We start from the raw sequence: 23,339 nt of genomic DNA, 5'->3' as shown, positions 1-23,339 counted from the left end.
CCATACTTAGCAAGCCTACCTCCAATTACAACGTTCACTAAATTCGCTTTCCATTAAGATGGCGGTGAAACATGTCAGCCTACTGTAAGGTGTGGTGTGACCTTTGCAATATAGTTAGCAATTACTACTTATGATTAAATGTATGGCATGGGATAAAACTTATTTTGTTAATTGAACTTAACTGTTTTTTTTTAATGGATGAACATTTAAAATACAAAAATTCTACACATTGAACTTTTAAAACTCTTCCTATACAGTTAATGTTTTTATGACAATAACAGTGGTGACAATTTGCACTGACATTCTTTCCCATGGGAAAGCCTCTGAACCCGAACAACCAATAAATTACATTTGATCATATCTATCATTGTAATGGAAAATCAATGGATCCATTCCAGGGTCAAACATTAGCCATCATAAAATAATCACAAAATTAACTGTACATTACCAGTATTTTAACATTATTGACCATCACGTGTGTAAGAAGATGTAAACTACATTTATTTAATATTAAAATGTAATCTGGATTTTGTGCGACTTCTTCCATAAAAATTTGGGTTGTACTTTAAAGGTGGCACTGCACTAAAAATAATCCACTATTATTTTTTTCATCAAATGAGTTGGTCTTTAAAAACACACAAAAAAAGTCGTCAAACATTACAATTGTACATTCGACACAAATACATGCATTCCTCTTTATTCACAAAAACCAGTCCAATTTTCTAAACAAATACAAAGATTGGTTATTCTTAAGAGCTGCAGCTACCCGGCAACGTAACAAAAATCATGAAAATAGAACAAATAAACAAATCATAAAAAAAAAAAATCTTGTCTCAGTGCGTTCAGTAGGGCAGACTCAGAGCAAGTGCTTGTCTCTTTAGTGCTATCGGCCGGATAGCATGCTATTGGGCATGCTCAGTAGGGGCCAACGTAAGTAGTTTGGAAATGCAGACGAGGGCTGATGATGACGGACGACATTACAGCGGAGTCTCAGCTTCTGTTTCCTGTTGGGATGTGGAATTTTACAGCATCCGAATGTGAAAATCTGTTGCAAAACCATTTTGTTGTTTGTCAATGGTCAAATTAAACCATCGTTTCCGTAACATTATGGTAAAGAATTACAAGAATGTTTGCCATTAGCCACTAGTTTTAAAATATATAGCTGTAAAAGTACATTCTCTACACAAGTACTGTATCTTTCCACACATGAACAACATTAACACCAAACACAGAAATTAGCTGATTGTCCACACTGGGGCCCATCATTTCTGCTTCTGGCAATAAACAGTTCAGTGTTCAGGCGACATGGAAAAAAAGCTGCTGGAAAAAGGACAAAAGGTACCAAAATGGAAACATAGAAAAGGGAATTAAAGTTTCCATAGATGCTTTTCTTCACGCTTCATTTTTGGTTCAAGGAATAAGTAGGCGCATCCATTACCCCTCAGATCTTTTTTTTCTGCTTTGTTTTTGTTCTTTTCTGTTGTATATTTTTTCTTCTTTTTGTCATTTATTTATTAGCCAGTGTCTGTTTTCCGGAGACAATCCAAGAGTTGGCATTGCACTTGATGGCAGAGCTTTGGGTACGGGAGTGGAGGAGAAGTCCTACTGGAACCACCGGAACGCCGCTCCTGTAGGGAGCATCACCTTCTTGGAAAAACAGAAGAAGAGAAGGGGACAGGGGGGGAGAAGAAAGAAGGTTGAAATTACTCATGAAAAGCAGTGCAAAATACATATTTGCACATATTTACTGAATAATTTAATATTGGTTATTAAATTAAAATAGTTGTTTTAATTTGTTACACTTTGACTTGAGATGATGAAGTTAAAATGGTTGCAGTTTTTTTTTTTTTTTTGGTCAGGCAACAATTGTGGTTATTTATAAACAGTGGATATGAAAAGTTTACACACCCCTGTTCAAATGTTTTCGCAATGAAAAAAAAAGAAAGACCAAGATCAATTATAGCAAATTTTTCCCACTATAATGTGACCTATGACCTTTACATTTTTTTCCAGAATTGTAACGTGAAAATATTTCAGATTATATGGTTGCACAAGTGAACACACCCTAATAAGTGGGATGCAAATAATAATAAAAATTAAGTTAGTACACATCTGCCACCATCTCCCGCCGATTTACCCTAAATACTTTCAGATGTTCTAGTAATCTTTTTTTTTTTTTTTTTTAACCTTTTCTTTTTTCCTTTTCTTTTTTTCTCTTTCTTGCTTTTTTTTTTTTGTTTCTGCTGATTGGGAGTTACGGCCAAAAAGTTCAACCTTGATTGTATTTGCCCACCATCTGTCACACACATTTAAAAAGTGTTAATAATAATAACAACAATAAAAACCTGTGATTTTATTTTTGCCTTATTCATTATATTACAAAAACCTGGCATGAAAAGGGGTGTGTAGACTTTTTATATTGACTGTGTATACATTGACTTTTTTTTTTTTTTCGTTTTTAGTATTACATCCTTTAATTATCTTCTCACACACTCTATGAGGGGGAAACCAATTATATTTTAACTCATTAAACCCCCAAAATAAATAAACACGTTTTTTTTAATACTTTGTCCTTCACTTCAACAAATGTGTTTACACATTATTTATTCATTTATTTTTATGCAAGAGCATACAGAAGGGTTTGATGCAGCTTCTGACCTGAAGAGGTCGCTTAAAGCGATGGTAGTTATTCCAAAAAAGGGCCTGCAGGTGGCAGCAGAGTATAAGAGATCAGCCAGGGCCATGTTGCAACAAGCTCTTTTCCCAGTGTTTTCAACAGGTTTGTGAATAATGATAAAACTTAACTATATTTTTATTTTATTTTTTTTCCTGATGATAGAAGAGACTTTAATCTTTCTTTTGGTAGGGCCCATGTTTTTATAGCAATAGAACACAATATTCTGCGGGCCTTGCAAAATCAGTCAAAATCCAGTAAAACAGTTGCTTCAGTGAAAATGGCTGCGAGTGAATGAGTTAAAGAGCAACACTTTTTCTTTTTTTTTGCATTCCGAATTACTGTAGTTTAATATCTTTATTGGTTTGAGTGCAGATATCAGCACTCACATTTCCAAATTTAGCGAGTAAAACCTTTGCTTGTTTGCTATTTTGGTTCATAAATGACCTGGTGAAAAGTGTATGAGCCGTTAGACGCAGGAAAAGGCTTCACACAAAAACCGATAGGCCACATTTATTATTTAGCCACCACACGCGTCGCTCTCCCACGCCATCATTAACGATGATGACATTCTCCGCCGCCGCCGCACCCTCCCTCCGCCATCCCTCGCCGTGGCTATCTGCACGACAGGACACTGCTGCAAGGCTGTGCACAGGTCCGCCAATCAGGACGGACAAAGACGCTATCAGCATGGCAAGCGTCCCAAAAAGTCCAAGTCGCCAGGCTCAGCCCGGAGCGAGGCAGGAAGAGCTCATGCACCCACACACGCTCTCACACCAAAGGCAAAATGTATTCAAGTACAGTCACACACCTCCACACGCGCTGGCATGATAATACACCCCTGAAGTCACACCATACAGTGAGAAATTCTTATGTGTGATGAAGTCGGGTTCCCGTTTTTTTTTCTTTTCTTTTTTTTTTAATCGCGTCCGACAGAGGACGGTTTGCAAATAAAATGATGCCATGCATTCAATCACACCTGCTTTAGAAAAACGAAGTGAAAGACCTGACAATGGTTCGCATTCTGATTCACATTTCCGTAAAATCTCAACTGTAAACATTTAAACTCTCCTTCTACAAAAATTCTCTGGACTTATCTTCACTATTAAGATTACAAATACTGCTGACGTTAAAAAACAAACAAACAAAAAAACACTCTTTAAAGCCGAGTAACCTAGAAGTAAAAAATAAAATATAAACACCTGGCCAGAAAAATGGTTAAAATAATTATGCCACTCAGGCACATACAAAGGCAGCCGTTACCTGTTGCTCGGGTCCTTTGTCCAAATAAGAAAGAGCTAGCAGGTGAGAACAATTTGGACAAGCAGAAAGAACACTTTTACACTACTTAAAAAATGAAGTTACAACATTTCAGATTATGTTTGATAGAAAAACATAGAAGCTAGCCTTGCGTGCTATCTGGCTAATCATGCTAGCTAGTGGTACAGGCAGCACAGTTTGTTCTCAGTACAAATTAATACCTCCTACAATTTCTGATCAATCACTTGAGTTCTCTATTAGGTGGAGTGTATTTAAATGAGTGCTGTCAAAGTTAAAGTGTTCAGTAAATCATGTATTAACCCAGATTAATCACACTATTAATTTTGACCACATATGATCCTTTAGCTTGACAAGGGATGTTTATATTGAATGTAGCACAGGTTGTGTTTGAACAATAAACATAACCGCATGCTTTAAAGCCAAACATTTAAGTATTTGTGTAAGACATTCAGAATATTTGTTCATGTCAAACTACTGTGGTCATTATTTTTTTACATTTTAGATTATGCAAGTAATTAACTTATTAGAAAAAGAAGAGGATGAGAGTGTGCAGTGGATCGAAAAATGTTGACGACTTCCTCATAACATTAAATGTAGAAAGAATGAACACATAGCAGGTTCTTTCAAATTTGGCGGGCAAAAAATGTTGATTAAAAAGCCTTTTTAATTAAGTGATTAATCAAAATTATTAGAAGTAATCTGATAAAAAATTTTAATTGTTTGCCAGCTCTAATTTAAATGTGTTGCCTGAAAATTACATGTACAAATTTTAGCAGTCCTTTCAATTTCAAGATGGCCTATAGAATAATTCATCTGGCCAGAACAAGTTTGTACATTGCAAATAAAACAGCTTTAAAGTTGCCAAACTAGGAAGCACTTGTGATAATAAATATGAACCAAAAGGTAAAACTCACAAGCAGCCTATTGAATCATTTTATGGTGTGTATTGTTAACCCCTCATGTGTCTGTGCGACAACCTTTCCACAGAAGCACTTAGCCGGTGAGACAGCCAGGACGACAGCAGCAACATCTGGCGCCGCCACAGATGTCAAAAAGCCGGTAAGGTCTGGATTTAGTGTGTCGTAATACGTGGCGAGAAAAACACATTCATCAGATGAACTTTAACTGCTGTATTTCCTCATTAACCGTGTGCAATCAATGGGAAATGGCAGCAAATAGGGGGGAAAAAATGTTTTCCCGTTATCGCTGATTGCACTGGTTCAAGCAGATGGGATCCGTGGGTGTGAAGTAGCCAATCACTACAATCGATGTTTGTCCCCCAAACAAGATAAGCACATTTGTCTTAGCATAACACAACAATTTGTCTACCATATCACAAGAAAGTGGGCATTATTCTGTGTTCTGTTCTCTAATTGCTTCTATAGTGAGCTAATTTCAACTTGACATTTCAGAGTAAAGTGCACGGAAATTCCTTTAAGCCAATTAAAGCCACCATGAATCTGATTTTTAACATTGCCGAGATTCACAAGGAGTTGGAAACGTATGAAATGAGTGAGCAAAAAAAAACAAAAAAAAAACACAGACAACCTGCTGCCATCTGTCTTCCCACACAACAACAGCCTCCTCTAAATATAATGATTGACATGACGAATGTGATAGTAGAATGTTTTTTTTCTGCTGAAATTTTTTTCCAAATTTATGCCACCTGCCACCTGTAGTGCCTATATAGGGAAACGTGCTGAAGCAACAAATATGCTGTACACATAAGTAGCCTTCCATTGTGAGAAACCATAATATGATCAGTGTCTTCACGTAGATGAATATCATAATTAGCATGTAGCATATAATTAAAGGTTATTTGAGCAATTTGTGGATAACTGAAAGCCCTTCACATGAATTCGTTCACTCCCAGACATTTTCACAGAAACATTCCCCTTCGCTCACGGCTGTTTTACTGGATTTTGACTTATTTTGCAAGGCCCACAGAATATTGTGTTCTACTGCTATAAAAACATGGAACCTACTAAAAGAAAGATTAAGGTCTCTTCAAAAAGTATATTTCTATCCGTTTCCGTTTTGCAGCAATTAGCATTAGAATATCGCTAAGTTTCATCATTATTCACAAATCTATTTAGAATTCAGAGTAATGGAGCTTTTTTTCCCAACATGGCCTGGTTGATCTCTTATACTCTGCAGCCACCTGCTGGCCGTTTTTGTAATTACTACCATTGCTTCACCCGTTCTCTGCAGTTGAGAGGCTGCATCAAAGCCTAGCATTAAATAAACTATAAAAAAAAATGTCTTTGGGACACTTAAAACATTTCAAATAGAACGTATTTATACGTTTTTGGGAGCAAATTAGTTCATCAGTACTCGAAGTGGATGTCGCTTTGTGACCGGAAATGTGCTTTTTGTTGTGAAAGCTATAGAACATTTTTTTGCATCAGAGACTCTCCACACTTAGCTTTTTTAACCAAAGGTACATTTGATCAAATTTTAAATATTCTTAACTAAAAATTGGGAGACATATATAACGCCCCAAGAACTACAAAAAAAAAAAAAAAAAAAAAGCCTCTTAGGTTTACAGTGAGTCCCCCATTTTGATGTTACTTTGGAATTTGGTGTTATTGTCTGTCTTCCACAGAGGTCATATTTTAACTCCTCCCACAAAATACATCTTACCGTCTTCAAACTTTGTGCGTTTTATCTAAAGCAGTGTAGTATTGAACCGTCCAAAAACAAATGCATGCTGAAAAGGTTTCTAAAGTCAATGTTCATAGTTGGACAAATATTTTTTTCCACATCTCAGTCGCCTTTAGTAAATGATGTTCTTCCTCACGGCCATCTTTTTCCTTGATTCTTGCTGATGTAACTTATCCCTCAGTCTGCTTACAGCTTGCCCAACATGTCTACATGTCGCACATGTGTCTTGGTGCCAGTCGGCATGCCTGTCACTTTGCATGAGCCTCTGCAATCCAAGGTTTTGGGTGCAGGAAAGGTCACGAGGCTAGAACCATTCGTAACAGAACAGTCGACTCAGGATGAAGCTGCACATTTTCAAATTATATTAACTACCACAATGTTAGTTAATGTCATTTTTGAACAAGTTCCACAGCATTTCACAGATGAACAACACCGCAGAGACTGACACAAGCGGAGAGTTCTCACATAAGCCGAGCAGCTCTGCCTTCCCACATGTCTCTATCAAACGTTGCATTCTCAGAATAAATCCAGACGTTCTGCGCCAGCGAGCGGCGAGGTGGCAAAGGCCTCTGCATGCAAACTCCCCCTCACTTGCTGATTTTACGCTCCTCTTTGAGCCGCCGTCAACACCCTTAAATTAAGCACCTCGCTCGCCGGACTGAGCTAGCGTATCGACGCGTGTGCCGAGAGGGATCTCGGAGGCGCGCGCGCACATTTTTAATGCAAATGCGGTAAAACGAGACGGCGACGTTTCAGAAACATTTACAAGAATCAACGCAAATCAGCTCGTCATAAGGTTATGAGGTAAGATTATTTGAGGCCAAGTCACTATTATCTCAGAGCCTGGTGCTTTATTAAAACATCTGGAAAAACAAATGGGTGGGTCCTGGGACACACCTTTTTATGAAGTAAATTTATCAGTTATGGCTTGACCTTTTCATGAATCTTAAAAGGGGACATATGAAATGTAGCTTTTAATTGCTTTTATACTAATAATTGGGGCTCTGAGGTGCCTACCCACCCATCAAGTATGGAATTACACCACCATGTAAATGTTTTATCTTCTTATATATGAAAATGTGTAAAATAGCCATTGTGAATTTTGTGCTGGCACAGTTTGGCCAATTTTTAATTCCTCCTTGCTCCGTCAGAAACTACAGGTACAATGTTGAACACCCAATCAATCAATCCAACCAACCAACCAACCAATCCTCGTTATTCTATAGCACATTTAATAAACAAGTGTTTCCAAAGTGAGATTCACACACTATCATACAAATAAAATCTAGTAAAATCAACTATAAAAAATAAAAACTGTCAATAAAATACTAAAATACAATACGTAAAATAAAAAAGAAATACATTAAAAAATGAATAAAAACACAAAAAGACAGATTAATATTAGTTTACACATTATCTTTAATATTCAGTGAAGTTGAATGTACACATTCGCTACACCCGTAGTTCTCTTCTACCTAAAAAGTCACTTGGCAAGTATCACCATAATGACTCAAATTAAGTAAGGCAGAGGTCTTAGGCCTAAAAAGTGTATTTATTGTAAGCCACTGTATACAGTTTGTACATTAACACTTCACTTATAGGAAAAGGGTAAACCATACTTAAATACATCTGAACTAGTGACAACTTGAATAAAGTCTTCCCAGAGAGTTGCTGCTGTTCTTATCACACTTCCTGTAGGTTTAAAGGACGTGGCTCACATAACTTTCCTTACATTTCTTTAAATTAGACCAGAAATGGATTGCAGTTCAATTTTTATTGGGTAAGAGTAAGAACTTTCTAAGCTATTTTATTTGCTTATCAACACACAATTTCTTTATTTGTGTTTGATTTCTTATTTGGGTCTTGATCAGTTAGGTAACACCTGTTGTAGCAGCCAACATTGCTCCGCCCTCCCATGAACTTACCCTGAATTTACATTGCACATGTAAAGACAGCGCGGCAATAAAACCAAACTATTCTCCATAACCAGTCATGCGTCTCGTCATTTGACATTCGGCGTGTGCTGATGATGATGACGACTTTTCTCTCCGACCGTCTGTGCAGAGCAGGCTGTGTTGTGTGATCTAAACACCTGCAGGACAAGATGCTCTTGACTTAATAATAATAATAACAAAGCCTGTTAAGACAATATCTAGTTTTGCCAGCGGGATGCATACACGCTGGCAAATAAAAAGTAGGAAACACTGGCAAATTCCATGACAGTGGAACAGCTGCTATTTGGTGCGTCTTGAACTGCGAACATTTTTTAAACACTATGAAAACAGAGATTTAGTTGTTTGTTTAGTTATTCAGGTGTCTCACTACTGAAATATGCTACGTATTGAACTATACAGACACACTGAGGTGTCCCTGTTATATTAATATATTTACAATATCTATTTTCAGATTTACTCATCACTCCCCTTCGATCAACAAGTGGGCCCTTGATGAAAACAGGTTGGTTAATGCATAATATTTCATGCTAACAGCTACATTTGTTGTGGGTTTTCCACATACAAAATCATGTGACAAGGACACATATGATCAATGCATAGAGTTGTGTCAAGCTAATTTTCATCACATGCCACATTGTAGTTGTGAAGGCTGTTATGGATGTGAAAACCATGAATGAATAAATATTAGGGATGTAACAATATCCAAACTTCATGGTACCATATTATCACAATATGAAGGTGAAGATACGATAATTATCATGATATTGTTGGGATATTGGCGATACAAAAAAGATCATGATATTGTAGAAGAAATTATCTCATATAAAAAATAATAATATTGTGCTTTTGTACATATCAACAATGCATATTAACAACCTACAATCTCTAATAACACTTAATAGTGAGGCACATACTTGCTAATGCAAGCACACATTGAGTTCCTCCACATATTGCGGGGCGGCGTGGCTCAGTGGTATGGTGTTCGTCTCCCAACCCGGAGGTTGTGGGTTCGATCCCATGCCATTGTGACCATGTCGAAGCATCCTTGAGCAAGATACTGAACCCCCAATTGCTCCTGATGCTGTGTCATCAGTAGGTGAATGGGTAGTCAAAAATGTAAAGCGCTTTGAGGGCCTTGTAAGGTGGAAAAGTGCAATATAAATGAAGTGCCATTTACCATATTGACTCGGTTCACAAGCATATTATGTGCCCCTTTATCTGACCATTAACGTGGATTTTAAACATAGAAGGGCCAAAACATGCCTTGTGAAAATTAAACTGCACTAAAATACAACCCACCAGAGGGTGCTAGAACTGCACAAATTGAAATCTACCCGACTTTTTTAACAGATGTGCTGCTTTTAATATCGTGACATGACGACGACAATAATATTGTGGCAGTTTTAATATCGCAATAACACGATATTGCCGTTATCATTACATCCCGAATAAATATATAATCACCTCATCATATCATTATATGTACATAGTTGTGAATCACTTCCATCATAAATGGTTTATCATAAATGTAAAAGTTAGTCAATAGCTATATTTGATATCTTGGTTTGTATCAGAAAAACTGTTTGCAATATTCTATTCAACCAAAGGATTTTTTTCAAATCCTCTCAAAAGAACAAAACTACCCCATCAAGGGTAGAACTTTGCAGCCTATGTAGATTATCAGACGTCTTGTGTGTGTGTGTGTGTGTGTGTGTGCAGACGTGATGTAATCGAGTCACTTTAACTGGTGTCTTCTCTTTGTCACAACAGTGTTACCCTCTTGACCCTCATTTTTCATCTTGGGTGACACCGGTGTCTGTTTAATATAAATCACTGCTCAATTACTTTACGACAGTTACATTGTTTTACAACATCAGGGCTGATGTAAGAGAAGTTTGTTTTTTTCCCCCTCTGTCATTAGTAGAGGATTATAACACAGCCTAATCCTTTAATAACGTTCATTATAGTACGCTCAATGTACCTAATTAAATTAACAGGCAACATAAAGAGTAACATATGCTTCACAGGTATACTTGATTATGATGACAAATGACATTTAAATGAATATACATTTCTGTAATTAATGAATAAGCACCCGCACTTCTGCCAGTTAGGCAACTATTAAACTCTGCAGGTTTATGATATCATTAAACTCTTATTTCATATAATTGAAGCGTCGTTGGACTGTGACGTTGCGAGCTACGTGATGACCCGGGACAGCGTTCATGAATATTCAAGACCCTTTGTTGGTCTGGCGTCACTGGTGTGAGCATCAGGTTAATTACCATGACCCCGTCACTTGCAAATCATCAATTAAGACTAAATCCCCCCTAGTTATTGTAAAATAGTCATACAGGATATGGAAATAATCCGTAGCTGAGGTGGTGTGTGTTTCAATGGCAAATCACTTGCCAGCAACTGTTTTTAAGCGCCGTAAAGACAAGACTCATTATATAGTATTTAAGCAAAATGCTCGGGACACATTTGTTAATTGATCAATCAATCAAGGGTTGAACTAAAGTAGCAATCATCCCGCCTGAATGTTAATTCGTCTCTCCGTTGTAGTGGGAAGCGTTTGTAGGAGGCCGCTTTCTGTGCCGCAGTGCTCAAAGCAAAGTCCATAAATGCATAGTTGGATGAGTTTGTCGTGGAAGAACTTGAGAGCCCTGAGCTCAACCCCATAAAACATTTTTTTTTAGGATGAACTACTAAGCCACGTGTGAGACCAACTCGTCCGTGTTCACGTCCGGTACGTATCAAGGTCGGGTGCCCCAATAACATTTGTCCACAAAATGCATACTTAGACTCATTAAATACCCCATTAACAGCCGATACTTCCTTTACACAGGAACAAAGCAGCCTTTGTGCTATAACAAAGTAAATGATTCGCTCATCATCAACTGATAAGGAACGTTCATTTTCTTTTTAGATTGGAACATCTGCCAAAATTAATTTCATGATCGGTCATTCTGTCAGCGCAGCCATGCTTGGTTAAACCACAGAGAGCAACGGAGGTAAAGGGCAGTACGTTTTATTTATTTATTTATATTTTTTTCGTTTGTTTTTTTCCGAGGCCATTTAGATGAGCAGGAGTGTCAGGAGAGAAGGACAGGGGCAGCAAAATAGGGGGAGGGGCGGGCACGTGTGCCACGCTGACACCTGGTGCTCCAGATGACAGCTCCAAGGCCAGATGGACCATATTACATGCGCACGCACGTACTTACGCACACATGTACACCTACACACAAACACATACTGTACACAATTACCAGCACTTTGCCAACTACATTTTTTTCCCCCGCATATTTTTAGCCAAAATATTAACATGCATGTGTAAGGACGTGAGCAAACTGAAAATGTTCAAATGAGGGCGGCAGTTTTTCGAGTCTGTGAATGAACCGACTCAGTGGTGGATGAAGGGATGAATATGGTACACAGACCGCGCACCACCTGTCCCAACTCCGTGCTCCACCAAAACCACACCCTCCATCATTAAAGGTATACTTGACTCATCGAGCCATTTTCAACAGTAACAACATAATGTTTGGTCTACAATGAATGTGATAACTGCATTATTTTTCATGAACAATTACTAATTTTGCCACTTGCTGTCGATTGAAGGTGACGTCATCTGTGCTGAGGAAACCAATCATGGCTCAGTTTGCCGACCAAACCCAGAAAATAGGTCAACCGTGACTGATTACATATTTCCTCAGCACATGTAAAGTTATCGTCAGTCAACAGCAAATTTAAAAAAAGAAAGTGTTTTTAAAGGTGTTAATTGGAGGTGAAATTAGTTAAAGTTGTCAAATTAATTCTGGCTAAAATATTAACTTTTTACAACTAAAAATTAGGGATGTTCGATACCACTTTTGTTCAGGCCGATACCGATACTCAGACCCTCAGTACTCACCGATACCGATACCAACTGCCGATACCAGTAGTACATATTGACAAATAAAAAAATCACTAAAATATATTTTTAAACAAATATATTTCCTTTAATTTTGACAAAAAAAACAGCACAGTCACTCTTCAATAGTCTTAACGCTCAAAATAAAACACAAAAATGCTCTTTTAGTTTAAGATTCACAATTTTGAAGTATTTCCAAACCGGTGAAGTTTTGGTGAAAAACTGCTGCAAGCTAGCGCCACTTACAGGCAAGGAGGACTCACTTAACGTCTTCCCCCTCTGCCATCGGTCGCTTGTACTCGTCTGCGTCACGAGTACTTGAAAAAAGGCTGGTATCGGCCCGATACGATACCTGGTATCGGCCCGATACCGATACCTGGTATCGGTACTCGCCCATCCCTACTAAAAATGGCTGAATGAGTCAAGTGTCCCTTTAATGCATGAATCCAACATCCAAAGTACGCCGAAACATATTTGCAAGTATGTTCACAGAAGTGACCAAAGTGTTTACTATGTATTGAAATTGCTTTTCTAAAACTTTTCTAAACCACGACTTGGTTGCCAACTTTGTGAATCACAATTATTCTTTGTAGGGACAGACCGATATGTTTTTTTTTAAAGCTGATTATTAGTAGTCAAGGAGCCCGATAACTGATATTTGGAACTGATATAAATTGGCAGTAAATGGGATAATATTGGGGCGCGGCACGGTGATTGAGTGGTTAGCACATCTGCCTCCCAGTACTGAGGACTCGGGTTCGAGTCCAGGCTCCGGCCTTCCTGGGTGGAGTTTGCATGTTCTCCCCGTGCCTGCGTGGGTCCTCACTGGGTACTCTGGTCTCCTCCCACATTCCAAAGACATGCATGGCAGGTTAATTGGGCGCTCTGAATTGTCCCGAGGTGTACTTGTGTGTGTGGATGCGGGGTCGTCTCTGTGTGCCCTGCGATTGGCTGGCAGCCAGTTCAGGGTGTACCCCGCCTGCTGCCCATAGCCAGCTGAGATAGGCTCCAGCACCCCCCGCGACCCTTGTGAGGCGTAAGCGGTTCAGAAAATGGATGGATGGATGGATGGATGGATGGGATAATATTGGTGGCAAAATTTTGAACAATAAAAACTTAACACTTTGTTTAAAGCTACTGAACGCAAAAAAAATGTCATTTCGAATCGCTACTGCCACCTGTTGCCAAAAAATGAAACTGCATTCTCCCTTCATGACGTCACATCCGCAGACAAAGGGCGGGAAATTCGAACCTGAATCCAGAACAGCTAAAGGTGTTAATCTACTAATTAAAAAATGAACCAGTGATAAATGTTCAAATAAAATGGCTATTAAGATATTTTTGGGCAAATTGTCACAAAGTGCATCTCTAAAGGGATACTTGACTCATTGAACAATTCTCAGCAGTAAAAAGTTATTTTGTCTAGAATGAATTCGATAACTTCATTATTTTTCCATGTACAATTAATATCTTTAAAAAGTAATTTTTCTACTTGCTGTTGACTGACGATGACATTCCCTGTGCTGAGGAACTAACAACCAATCATGGCTCACCTGTTTTCTGTGTTTGGTCAGTAAACTGAGCCGTGATTGGCCGTTACCTACTTCCTCAGCACAGGTGATGTCATCATCAGTCGACAGCAAATAGAAAAATGACTTTTTAAAGGTACTAATTGTACGTGAAAAATAATGAAGTTACCACATTTATTATTGACGAAATATTAACTTTTTACTGCTGAAAATGGCTCAATGAGTCAAGTATCCCTTTAAATACCTTTAAACATATAAAAGTGAATACTGAAACAAATTAACAGCTGTGTAAAGTTTTCTAGTGTAAATAAACTTTTCCCAAATTTCAATAATACTCAAATGTTAATCTTTCATTTATTTTTGTTTTCAGTTCAAAAAACAAAGAGTGTAGAAAGTTTCTAGCATGTTGACTGTGATGCAGCTCCAAAATGACAATATGATCTATTATCGGCCAATATGCATTCAAATGCCAAATAATAATTCTTTGTTACTCTACTTTTCAAGTGTGGAATAATGGAATCACTTTTTTTTTTTTTTTTTTAAGACAAAATCTCAATTCTAAGCGTACAGTATTTAGTCACCAACACCTTCTTACCTCCAAAGCAGCAGAGGGCTTCTTCTTCAGTTCCTCACATTTCCGAAACTTGCAGATCTGATGCCCCGTCTTGCGATTCCGGCAGCTGCTACACTGCTCACAGTTAATCCGCCGCCGGCAAGGTGGGCACATGCCACAACGTTTTCGCTTCTTTTTCCCGGAGTTGATGGCGGAGGCCAGCTCGTTCTGCGCCGGGTACTCGGCCAGGCCGGCCATGTGCAGCGCGCTGTCCGCAAGAAACACTCCTGCCGGCGTCATGATGAAAAGGCCCGGGTTGAAGGGGAAGCCGCCCCCTACTCCATATGGGAAGTCGACGGGACCACCTACGGCGTCCGTGACAGACGCACCCTCCAAATCGCTAGCCCCCGAGCCCGCGTCTCCTCCGCCAACTCCCACTCCCATGCCCCCGGGCAGAAGCATGTGCTCCATACCGGCCCGCTTCAATAACGCGGCTGCCTGAGCAAAGTGCAGCAAGCCGTTCTGGCCCTCCAGAACCTGTTCCAGGGTCCGGTCCAACTTGGCCGCCGCCAGTGCAGAGACGGTGGGCTGGGGTGGCGCCGGCGGCTGAGGCTTGGCCGTGTGGCCCTTTGTCTCACGGTGGTCTTTGTGTCCATTGGTGGTGGCGGAGGAGACCGCCGTGTACTGCGAAAGGGTGCGGGAGTTCTTAAGGCTCCTGTTTAAGGGCGCGCTGATGATGCCGCTGCGGTTCCGGCGTTCCAGAACAGGAGAGTCCTGTTTGCAGCTACTCCGCTCCAGGTCCTCAGTCCGGCCCCCCTGGGGCAGCCTGCTAGACATGGTCCAGAGCGTATGTGCCGCCTGGGTTGGGGGTGAGGGTGGAAAGGGGGCAGGGGTGAGCGAGGAGAACCTTGTCTTGGTCCGTTCTGGGCCCGGGTGAGAGCGGCGCCGCTCCTTGATGGACTAATCGGCCAACCGACGACAGACAGGCCTTCTGCCTGCTCTACAACTAAGCCCTCATCCACCTTCTTCCATGGGCCATCTGGAACCTTAACACATGGAGAGAAGAGAGTGGTGTGCTAATTAATCAAAATCCATGTTCAGTTCATCACATAACAACAAACCGCTTCCATTTGAGGTAACATGACAGCATCCTTAGTGAGATGTCCGACATGCACCGAGCAGCCAAACTGACTGCGTAGCGTACGCATGATGTCATGGTTTGCATCAAATATTCAGCCTTTGCTCATAAAATAATGTTGAGTTTGAATTGACACTAACATTATTGTTCATTGTTGTGGTCATATTATGGTCATTTAGCTAGTTGAGGTCACAAATTTTATTTATTTAGTTTATTTCTATTATATTACAGTATTTATTTATTCTAAGGAGCAATTTTATTTATTTATATATTTATTTTATTTTTATTACAGTATTTATTAGAGCAATTTTATTTATATATTTATTTTATATCTATTTTATTACAGTATTTATATATTATAAAGAGTAATTTTATTTATTTATATATTTTATTTTTATTATATTACCGGTACATTATTTATTATAAAGAGCTAGTTCTACACCACTCCAGACTAAAATAGTAAATAATATTTATTTATGTATCTATGTATTTATTTATTTATTTTCAATTAGGGATATTCAATAACACTTTTTTAGACTGATACCAGTATGTGTACTGAACTCTTAAGTGGATACCAAGTGCCGAGAATACTCGTTCTTTTGATAAATAATATTTCCTCAAAAAAAAAAAAAAGAAACAATGACAAATAACTCTAAAGAAAGGCCTATTATATAGCATTTTTCTTTAAAATTGTGTGAAATTAATGAAATTTTCTATTCTAAATTCTGTTGCGAGAAACAAAACCTTGAAACGACCCGATACCGATACCGGGTATCGATACTCGTCCATCCCTAGTTTCAATAATGCCTCAGATTTGTGTTTTAATTTGACTGTCTGGAAACCATTCCCCATTCCTTAAAATCAACTTAACTCTTGAGTAGATACCAATTACCGATACTATTACTTTTGATAAATAATATTTTCCCCAATTAACAATAACAAGTAATTCTAAAGATAGACCTATAATATATCATTTTTCCTTAAATATGAATGAAATTAAATGTCCTTTTCTAAATTCTGTGGCGGGAAACAATACATTGAAAACGACCCGATAGCAAAACCTGGTATCGAGTTATCTAGTTTCAATAATACCTCAAATTGAAAGACTTTTGTTTTAATTTCAACGTCATCCATCCCTTCAAACGTATTATAATTTGATGGTCGTGATATGAAACAATCGTGAGACAGAAGACAATTGGTCAGGCAGGTCCGGCGAGACTCCCCACTGGACACGCACGCATTCATCCACTTGGCTTGACATTCCTGTGGCCGCTCATCTATGAAAAGGCAAACTATGCTCGTATTCTCCTGACCTGTCCGCGTTCACAAACAAGCACGCCACCTCCCACAGAAAAGCTGAGGAAATGGCCGGGCCATTCCTTATAAGGGAAACAAAGGGAAAAGGAGGGGGAAGAGGACGGCAGGCGGGCGAGGGGGGGGGGGTGTCGGTGCAGTGTGTGGAAATTGGAAGGCCAGAATTAGTGGGAGGTAAAGCTTCAAAGGCAAGAGCACAGCCCCCACATTCTCACCAGCTCAGGGGGATGTGGCGCCAGCCAAGCGGAGCCAGCTCCGCAGCCCCTCGGCCCCATAGTTTCAGTTTCTCCCACTACGCCGCTGACCGAGGGTCCGGTTTCCCCGAAGCATCTCAAACGCTAATTGCATCTCCGCCGCCGTTGCGGGTGAAAGCATAAAAGCGCCGCCAGTCATCACAGAGCGAAACGTGTGCGTTTCATACAAGGCGAGACGAGAAAAATGACACGTTTCGGTGGTCATTTCCGAATACTTTCATGTCGTTAAAAGCAGATAAGTGGTTATTGATAGACATTTGAATTCCACACACTCGGAGTTGCACTCTGGCAGCTGTGCGTCTTGTAGAAGTAAATCGGGCGCGCTTGGGCACTTGCCCAGCACTATTTCTTGATTAATCAAGGCCTGGGAGAATATCCAGCTCTGATCCAGCCGCTTCATCAATGTTCTAAATACAGTAAACGTGTTAAAAGCCTCGAGTGTTCCGCAAGATTAATGAATTGGCATCTAATCAATCACTAGAATAAATGAGTTCTCAAGTCATCTACAAAGTGACAAAACTGGCAGTGAGGACCCATGAAAACACTTTCAAGAAAATCTCTGATCTGCCGTTAATGGTTTAATTCCTCTGGTCGGCCGGCCAGCCGGTTCTTCGCAAACGGACCGTGCGATGACGCCATACTTTGTCTTAGAATTGTCACTGCGGTTGTTTCCCAGCGTTAATTGATGGTGTGTGGATGTGACGCAGCACTTTGGATACTGCTGACTCGCTCTGCGACAGTCCGGGCAACACCTTCCGACTGACACCACGGCGACACGTTGGCTCGTTTCCTCTAAAGATCATCCGTGATTTGACAAATAGCCAGAATGTTTGTCTACTGCTTTCATACTGTGTAAATGAATTGACTAACCTTAGAGATCCACATTTTACATATTCATTATTTTTAATGGCCAGATATTTCTAATTATCTTCAAGAGTTTATGACCTCGTGCTCGCTTTAAGTCGTTTTCAGGACAGAAGCATGCTCCCGCTGTAAATTATGGTGTCATCCACTTTACAGTAGACAATTTAGATCATCTTTGAGGTGCGGTTTTCCTGTGCTCGCTAACCTGTCAGTTGGCATGGCAACGGTAACTTTTTTTTTTTTTTTTTTTTTGTTACATAATGGACATTTATGAGAACTGAAAATGCTAATTTGATGAAACACACGCCTAACTAAGTGTATTGGTTTTAAGGAATGGGCGAGTACTGTTGCCTGGTATCTGTATCGGTGCCAATCCCAGCCTTATTTTAGCGTATTGGTAGTCGCAACGGTGGCCGATACCAGTGTCGGACGCCCTCTTGTGGCCAGTTTATGATCAAGAACTAGAAATTAGAAGAGCAGGAAATTGCCATTGCTTTCAGAAACGTTTAAGTAAAATGCTATATGTAAGTGTTTTTGGGAAGGTGATTTTTTTATTAACTCATTCAAACCCCAAAACGTATAAATACGTTTTTAATACTTTGTCCTTCCCTACCAAGAACGTTTTTATAAATACGTTTTTTAATACTTTGTCCTTCTCTACCAAATACGTATTTATACGTTTTTATGTTTTTTTCTATGCTAGAGCACACAGATGCCTTGATGTAGCGTCTGACCTGAAGAGGTCGCTTAAAGCAATGGAAGTTATAACAAAAAAGGCCAGCAGAGTATACGAGATCAGCCAAGGCCATGTTACAACAAGCTCTATTCCCTAGTGTTTTCAACAGGTTTGTGAATAATGATGAAACTTAGCTATATTCTAATGTTAGTTGCTGCAAAATTGAAACACTTTTTTTTTACTTATAAAAGAAGAGACTAATCTTTCTTTTGGTAGGTTCCATGTATTTATAGCAATAGAACACTGTATTTTGTGGGCCTTACAAAATCAGTCAAAATCCAGTTGCTTCAGCGAAAATAGCTGGGAGTGAATGAGTTAATCAAACGTACTTGTGGTATCGATATTTGGTCGGTATCGGTGACTACTTGAGTTGGGTACTTGAAATGGTATTAGTATGAAAAAGTAGCATTGAACAGCCCTACTTTTATTAGATTGTAGTTGAGTACCATCAAATATGTTACACATTCTTGGGTCCACTTAAAGGTGATGTAAATAATTTCAATGTTATTCTTATTATTATTATGTTTCTGGCACCAATTATCAAGTTTTTGAGACATTTTGATAATAAAAGAACAATGGTAACAACTCCATTCAATCAGTTTGACCAGAAAAAATAGGTTTATAATTAGTTACACTGCCAACTAGTGGTCTGGCATGCATACTACAATAGTATCATTGTGTGTTTCTTGTTGATGCAAACCTGACCTCTGAATCAATATGAAATTATGAAAAAACAATCCATGTTAAGATATTCATCTTAAATGATCGCAAGTTCGTCTTCAGCACTGCAGTCAAACTGAAGCGTTTGGTCTTCAACATTGTGTGTCGTGTATTTTATAAGCGCTTCGTGTTCACACCTTGTCAGTGGTCACACAAATCTATCAGTCACAATCTCGGCACCAACAACCGTGAGCGAGTCTCAGTCTAAACAACCTGGCGTCATGGCTCTTTCGATACTCTCACCGCGTCCTCAAACTGAAGGCGTTGCTGTCCTGATGTGAACTGGCCCCGAAACCACAACCGTCGCTCCTCCGCTTGTGAACACCAAGCGAAACCAGATAATTGAGTGTAGTTTTTGTACTTGAGGCACTTTTATTCAATTTCCTGTGTCACAGGCTTGATACTGTGGTTCACATTTGAAGCTTTACACCTCTGGTTGCTGTAAATTGACAGCAGTGTCTTTAGTAGTCGCATATAAACTCCTTGAACTCTTGCATGGTTGCCTCAGCATGAAACAAAATGCATTTTTTTTCTCCTCAATATTCATTCACTCTATCTGCATGTACAGGATTAGCAACAAGGCATACAGACCTAGATATGGTCAATATGGGTCGATAACTGACCCTGTGACTCCGCCAATGTGCAGGTGGGTGTGGCCTGACACGTAAGACGGTGACCTGCAATCAAAGTGTCAGTGCACGTCACACATAAAGAGTCAATTCAGCAGCACCGCAGTGTATTCGTGCGAGTTGTGGTCATTACGATGGACACAAAGGAATCCGATTAAGCAGATAGTTAAATTATTCTTATAGATGAGCTACTTGAGTTCAATTGTAGTCAATTTGGTGACACTTGTGCCAAAAGACTTGCAGTGCGATTATAAACAGTGGCTTAATTTTGTGTCAAGGTTGACCACCAATCTTATAGATGAATGAAGGGGATTGTACAGTTCAAAGGTTGCATTCACAAATATCAACCAGGCTCATAATTATGGTTTACAGGTGCCTGAATTATTGAAAATTAAATCACAAGCAAAAAATATCATTTGTCTTCCAAGTCTCTTTTTTTTTCTAAATTCTTAAAATCTTCCAGTACCTCCCCCAAATTAGCTTCTTAGCTAAGTTAGCATGAACTCGTTAAAACAACTAACGTGACTCTATCCCATGTAGTGACTCCGCCCACCAGCACACTAATTAACGTGTGTCTCAATTATTCCATACCCAAGGAGTAAAACGTCATTTTATTTATTTATTTATTTATTTTACGACATTTTTGTGCCAAACATTTCAGTTGCCAGGCAACCAGTGAAGGCTCCAGGAAGTTAATGCTGGGCCAAGAAATACTCAGGTACTTTGTGAATGAACTGCCAGCTCCTGGCAATGGCATCAGACGTGCCACTTTAACTCCAATAACTTGATTGTATATGATATTTAAATACCCAATATTGTCAAGATTTGCCTACCTGCAAGTCTTATTTTACATTCACCTGTAACTTCTCAACCTGTTCATGCAATGACTCAATAACGTCATACTTTTTGAAGTCCTTTTTCCTCAGTCTGACGTCATACTATTATGTACGCATCCTTCCAATCCTCCCCATAATGACACTGCAGCTGTCGTGGGCGTTCAGTTGATGAGTGATCAATAGGTGATGGAGAAAAGCTTTTTAGGGCGTGCTTGTGTTTATATCTTCCTCATTTTTTAACGCGGGGTGATGCTTGATCACGTAATATATTGCCACTAACCAACAGAAAATAGACTATTGCGTTAAATTATCTTTAAATAACCCCATTTTGTTTCAGGGGTATTGATTATTTGGGTCTCCAAACACTTGCATCAAACTAAGATATTTTCAATTTGAACAGGGAATCAGAGCGACAACAATTCCAACTGTGACTTTATGACAATGTGATTGGACGCTGAATAACGGTTGTAATCTTCCGGCAACACAATGACGTCATTGATTTCTGATGCGTTTCTCTTTCGCTTGTTATTACATCTCAGCGTATCATAACAATGCCTGATGCTATTAAATATGGCCCCTAGTGGCTATGAGATGCACGTGCAGGCAAAATTCTGTTCACTATGTCGCTTTTAAGCTTTTACTGGGAAGTAATACAAGACAAACTACATAAAATGAAGTGAAGTGACACCATCGGGGGGAAAAATAGCCCATAGTTTTTAGATCCATGACTTTATCACTATTCACTCAACTAGACAATTAACCTCCTCCATGCCCAGTCTCTCGAGCATTAGGCAGTAAATGGAGGAACTGACGTCACTGCGGGCGCAGGTGGCGAGTTATCGCAGTCAGCATTTCAAAACAAACAACAACGTCCCCCCCCCCCTCCCACTTTGCTCCTCGACGCTGGTTTAGTCCGCCTGTAACTCTTGTGCAAGTGATTCAACTTGTGGAGACGCGGGAATACTTTATGCATGAGTGCGTGCGATGCACATAATGCGACCCCCATCATGCCCCCCCCCCCCCCGCCTCCGCCCCCCCCCCGCAGACGCGCTGACGACGAGCGTCACATTTTCAATTCCTCCCACCTCATGCACACAGGCAGAGGAAGTTAAAAAAAAACACGGTGACAACGATTACGACTTCCATCCGGTTTACGCATACAAAGTTGGAGACGGACAACCTATAGAGTTGTGTATATATACCGCAACTCGTGTCGCTGAAAACTGATGGTTGCGTTGGACACCTGAGAACTCGCTCACGGACAAAAGCACACTAAACGAGAAGGTGCCATCTGGAATGCAAAAGAAGCTGACTTCCTGGCTCTTTTTACGCACCATTAATGTTGCTTGTTTGTGTTGGGGGGGGGGGACACAGAGAATCGTGAAAAGTGTTTTCGTTGGTCCGCGCGCATCCGTGCCACCGGCGCCGCCACATGGAAATAAAGGCGAGATTGTTCGTGACAAAAGTGGGAGCAGCCCGTCAGCGGCGCCCCTGACAACGCACCGGGAGTCGCTGGGAAATGAGCGCGCTTTTGTCTGGAGCACGGAAGCCCATCTGCGGCACCGGCTCCCGCAGTGCCAGCTTGCGCCGACGTATTTTTTTTTTTTTTTTTTTTTTTTTTTTTTAAGATGACAGCCAACTTTTTGGACTTGAACAAAGTACAAGTCCACCCCCGCGCCTCTAAACATCCATCCCACCTCTACCTCACATCCCATTCAATGTTATTTGTAAACACAAACCCGTATTATTGGCACCTACCAGAGCAGATCCGAGCGGAGGAGGGGCGAGGGGGGCTCCCACAGTCCGAGCGTTTCGCCGCTTCGCCTTGTCGTGCGCAATGGTGACAAAAAAAAAAAACACCCAAAAGCGAGAAGGAAAGACGAGCGTATCCCACCACCACCTCCTCCTCCTCCTTCCACAAGTAGCCTACAGCAGCGCGTCCGTGTGCTCAGAACAAACGACCGAGAGAAAGGAAACAACATTCACCGTCAGTTGTTTGGCAAAGGCGGACTTTCCGTGGGGCTCGGGCGCGTGGGTTCCCCCCCACAGCCAGCCAGCCTTCTCCCGTCCTCGCGATCCCACCTCTACAACCCCACTCGCGGAGAGGAACATGCAAACATAGATTTTTGGAGGTTGGAGGAAATCCCGAAGTGGATTTGGTGGCGCGGCGCGACAACAGGACGCAGATTGGCTGTCAGTGCGGCAGCTTTGAGAAATGTCAATTAGAATTAAAATATTTGTTTTAAGAAAAATAATTAGGGGTGTTAAAAAAAATCGAT

The 23,339-nt window shown here is 40.1% G+C and overlaps 1 protein-coding gene across 2 annotated transcripts; it reads right to left on the bottom strand.

Moving 5' to 3' along the window:
- Window positions 1–631: 631 nt before the first annotated feature.
- On the bottom strand, window positions 632–23,160 carry cxxc5a (CXXC finger protein 5a). 2 transcript variants are annotated; one of them, XM_077505004.1, is made up of 3 exons: window positions 22,819–23,160; window positions 14,612–15,615; window positions 632–1,647 (listed from the first exon to the last, which is right to left on the bottom strand). In XM_077505004.1, the coding sequence occupies exons 2-3, from the start codon at window positions 15,404–15,406 to the stop codon at window positions 1,603–1,605; spliced, it is 840 nt and encodes a 279-aa protein (XP_077361130.1). In that variant the 5' UTR covers window positions 15,407–15,615; window positions 22,819–23,160; the 3' UTR covers window positions 632–1,602. The 2 variants fall into 2 exon arrangements, with proteins under 2 accessions (XP_077361130.1, XP_077361131.1); XM_077505005.1 differs by having other exon boundaries at window positions 632–1,644.
- Between the last annotated feature and the right edge of the window lie 179 nt (window positions 23,161–23,339).

This window comes from Festucalex cinctus, chromosome 18, assembly GCF_051991245.1.
Source record: "Festucalex cinctus isolate MCC-2025b chromosome 18, RoL_Fcin_1.0, whole genome shotgun sequence".
Classification (NCBI taxonomy): domain Eukaryota; kingdom Metazoa; phylum Chordata; class Actinopteri; order Syngnathiformes; family Syngnathidae; genus Festucalex; species Festucalex cinctus.
This window is presented reverse-complemented; position numbering and strand designations above follow the sequence as displayed.

Excerpts from the sequence above, each read along its gene's own strand:
- cxxc5a (XM_077505004.1), bottom strand. The coding sequence starts at position 15,406 with ATGTCTAGCAGGCTGCCCCAGGGGGGCCGGACTGAGGACCTGGAGCGG. Across the intron at positions 1,648-14,611 it reads AGCCCTCTGCTGCTTTGGAG|AAGGTGATGCTCCCTACAGG; the intron begins GTAAGAAGGTGT and ends TGTTTTTCCAAG.